This window comes from Aplysia californica, unplaced genomic scaffold (assembly GCF_000002075.1).
Source record: "Aplysia californica isolate F4 #8 unplaced genomic scaffold, AplCal3.0 scaffold00367, whole genome shotgun sequence".
Classification (NCBI taxonomy): Eukaryota; Metazoa; Mollusca; class Gastropoda; order Aplysiida; family Aplysiidae; genus Aplysia; species Aplysia californica.
The window spans coordinates 34,953-36,393 of NW_004797637.1; the positions used below are offsets into that span (position 1 = coordinate 34,953).

The 1,441-nt window shown below is 45.9% G+C and overlaps 1 protein-coding gene across 1 annotated transcript in view; it reads left to right on the forward strand.

Annotated features, from left to right (window-relative positions):
• Positions 1-1,441, forward strand: part of LOC101859344 (homeobox protein PKNOX1) — a gene marked incomplete in the record, with an annotated part of 28,896 nt that overhangs the window by 19,915 nt on the left and 7,540 nt on the right. Inside the window, 1 exon segment of the mRNA XM_013085358.2 lies at positions 977-1,301. Within this exon segment, the coding sequence (XP_012940812.1) occupies positions 977-1,301 (325 nt within the window).

Sequence of the window (1,441 nt, forward strand, 5' to 3'; positions counted from 1 at the left end):
GGCTGGTTAGCCCTTATATTTCATTTGGGTTTTTTTTTACTTATGCACCCGTCTCATGTTCACGTCTTATAGACTTCTTTTCTAGTAGTATTTTGCATGCTGAACACCAATATGGTCTTCATTTTTGAAAAGTTATAGAGTTATTGAAGTTTGAAAATAGTAAATTTAACAATATGTGGGGGGTTTCAGGGACCCTCCCCCCCCCCTGACCTAAAAAGAATCTGGGGGGTTTCAGGGACCCCCCCTGACCTAAAAAGAATCTGGGGGGGTTTCAGGGGGCATGGCCCCCTGCATTTCACAATGATTTGATGTTTTGGCCATTAGGATTGATATTTACTTGAAAACAATTGATTTGCAAGGGTTTTAGTGGCCACATGTGTGTTCTGCAGCAAGACTTAGGGCAGTTTAGCCCTCAAATCAATGCATCTATGTGTGGGTGCACAAGTACAAATTTACCTTTCCTTTTTTCCCCTTTTTTTTTTTTTCCAAGCCGATGCAGTGATGCACGTAGGTAGAGGTGATCTCTGTTTCGAAGAATCGTTTTCCTGACTGACTGTGTGGAAGCAGCCTGCCTCCCAAATAATTTACATTGTGCAGAAGAGGGCGGAAGACACAGTTTATTACTTACTTTTACTTTACTTTGACTTTCTCATCCTCTGTTGCCGTTAAGCGTCGAGGGGAGATGCAGTTTTCTATGGTAGGCCAGCTCCGCAGCTCTTTCAGTTGTGATGTTATGTTTTCTTAGGGTTTCCTTGACACCCTCGATCCACCTTTTGCGTGGTCTTCCTCTTCCTTTATAGCCTGAGTTTATTAAGAGACAGAAATGCTGGTGTTTAGATGATTAGGTTGTTGGATGTCACAATGGAAAGGTTGTGGGTTCAAACCCTTTTTTTTCTTCCTCTGTTCTGTAAAATGTTGCTGTTTAGCTTTAGTACGTTGGAACGGCTGGTTGATGATATGTCTCTCCTCTATCCAGCCCATGCTGGAGGCTTCCAATCCGGACAAAGCCAAAACCAAGAAGATGAACAAGCCCACCAATAAGCCGCAGCAACGCTTTTGGCCCATCCCCCTGGACACCTCGGCCAATGGTGTCGCGGAGAAGTCGGAGAAGGAGGGCTCAGGGCAGGGGCTCAAGATCAAGCCAGAAGTCTCCGCCTCCACCTCCTCCGCCTCATCTGCCTCCTCCTCTGCCTCCTCTGCACAGAAGGTGGGGTTGGAGAGGCTGCAGCCTGTGGTTACCATGGAGACAGCTGCTGTCTCCCAGTCGGACGCCATGATGGGCTATTTGTCGAACGGAGGCCGTAAGTTGGAGACCGATGGCTCTTGTCCAATATCGTGTACTTTTCTTCACTTTCACGGATGGGAATGCCAGCATCTGTACTGTCGCCACATTATTTTTAAAAAATTCAGTTATTGCAGTTTTTAGAATTTTACAGGAGAG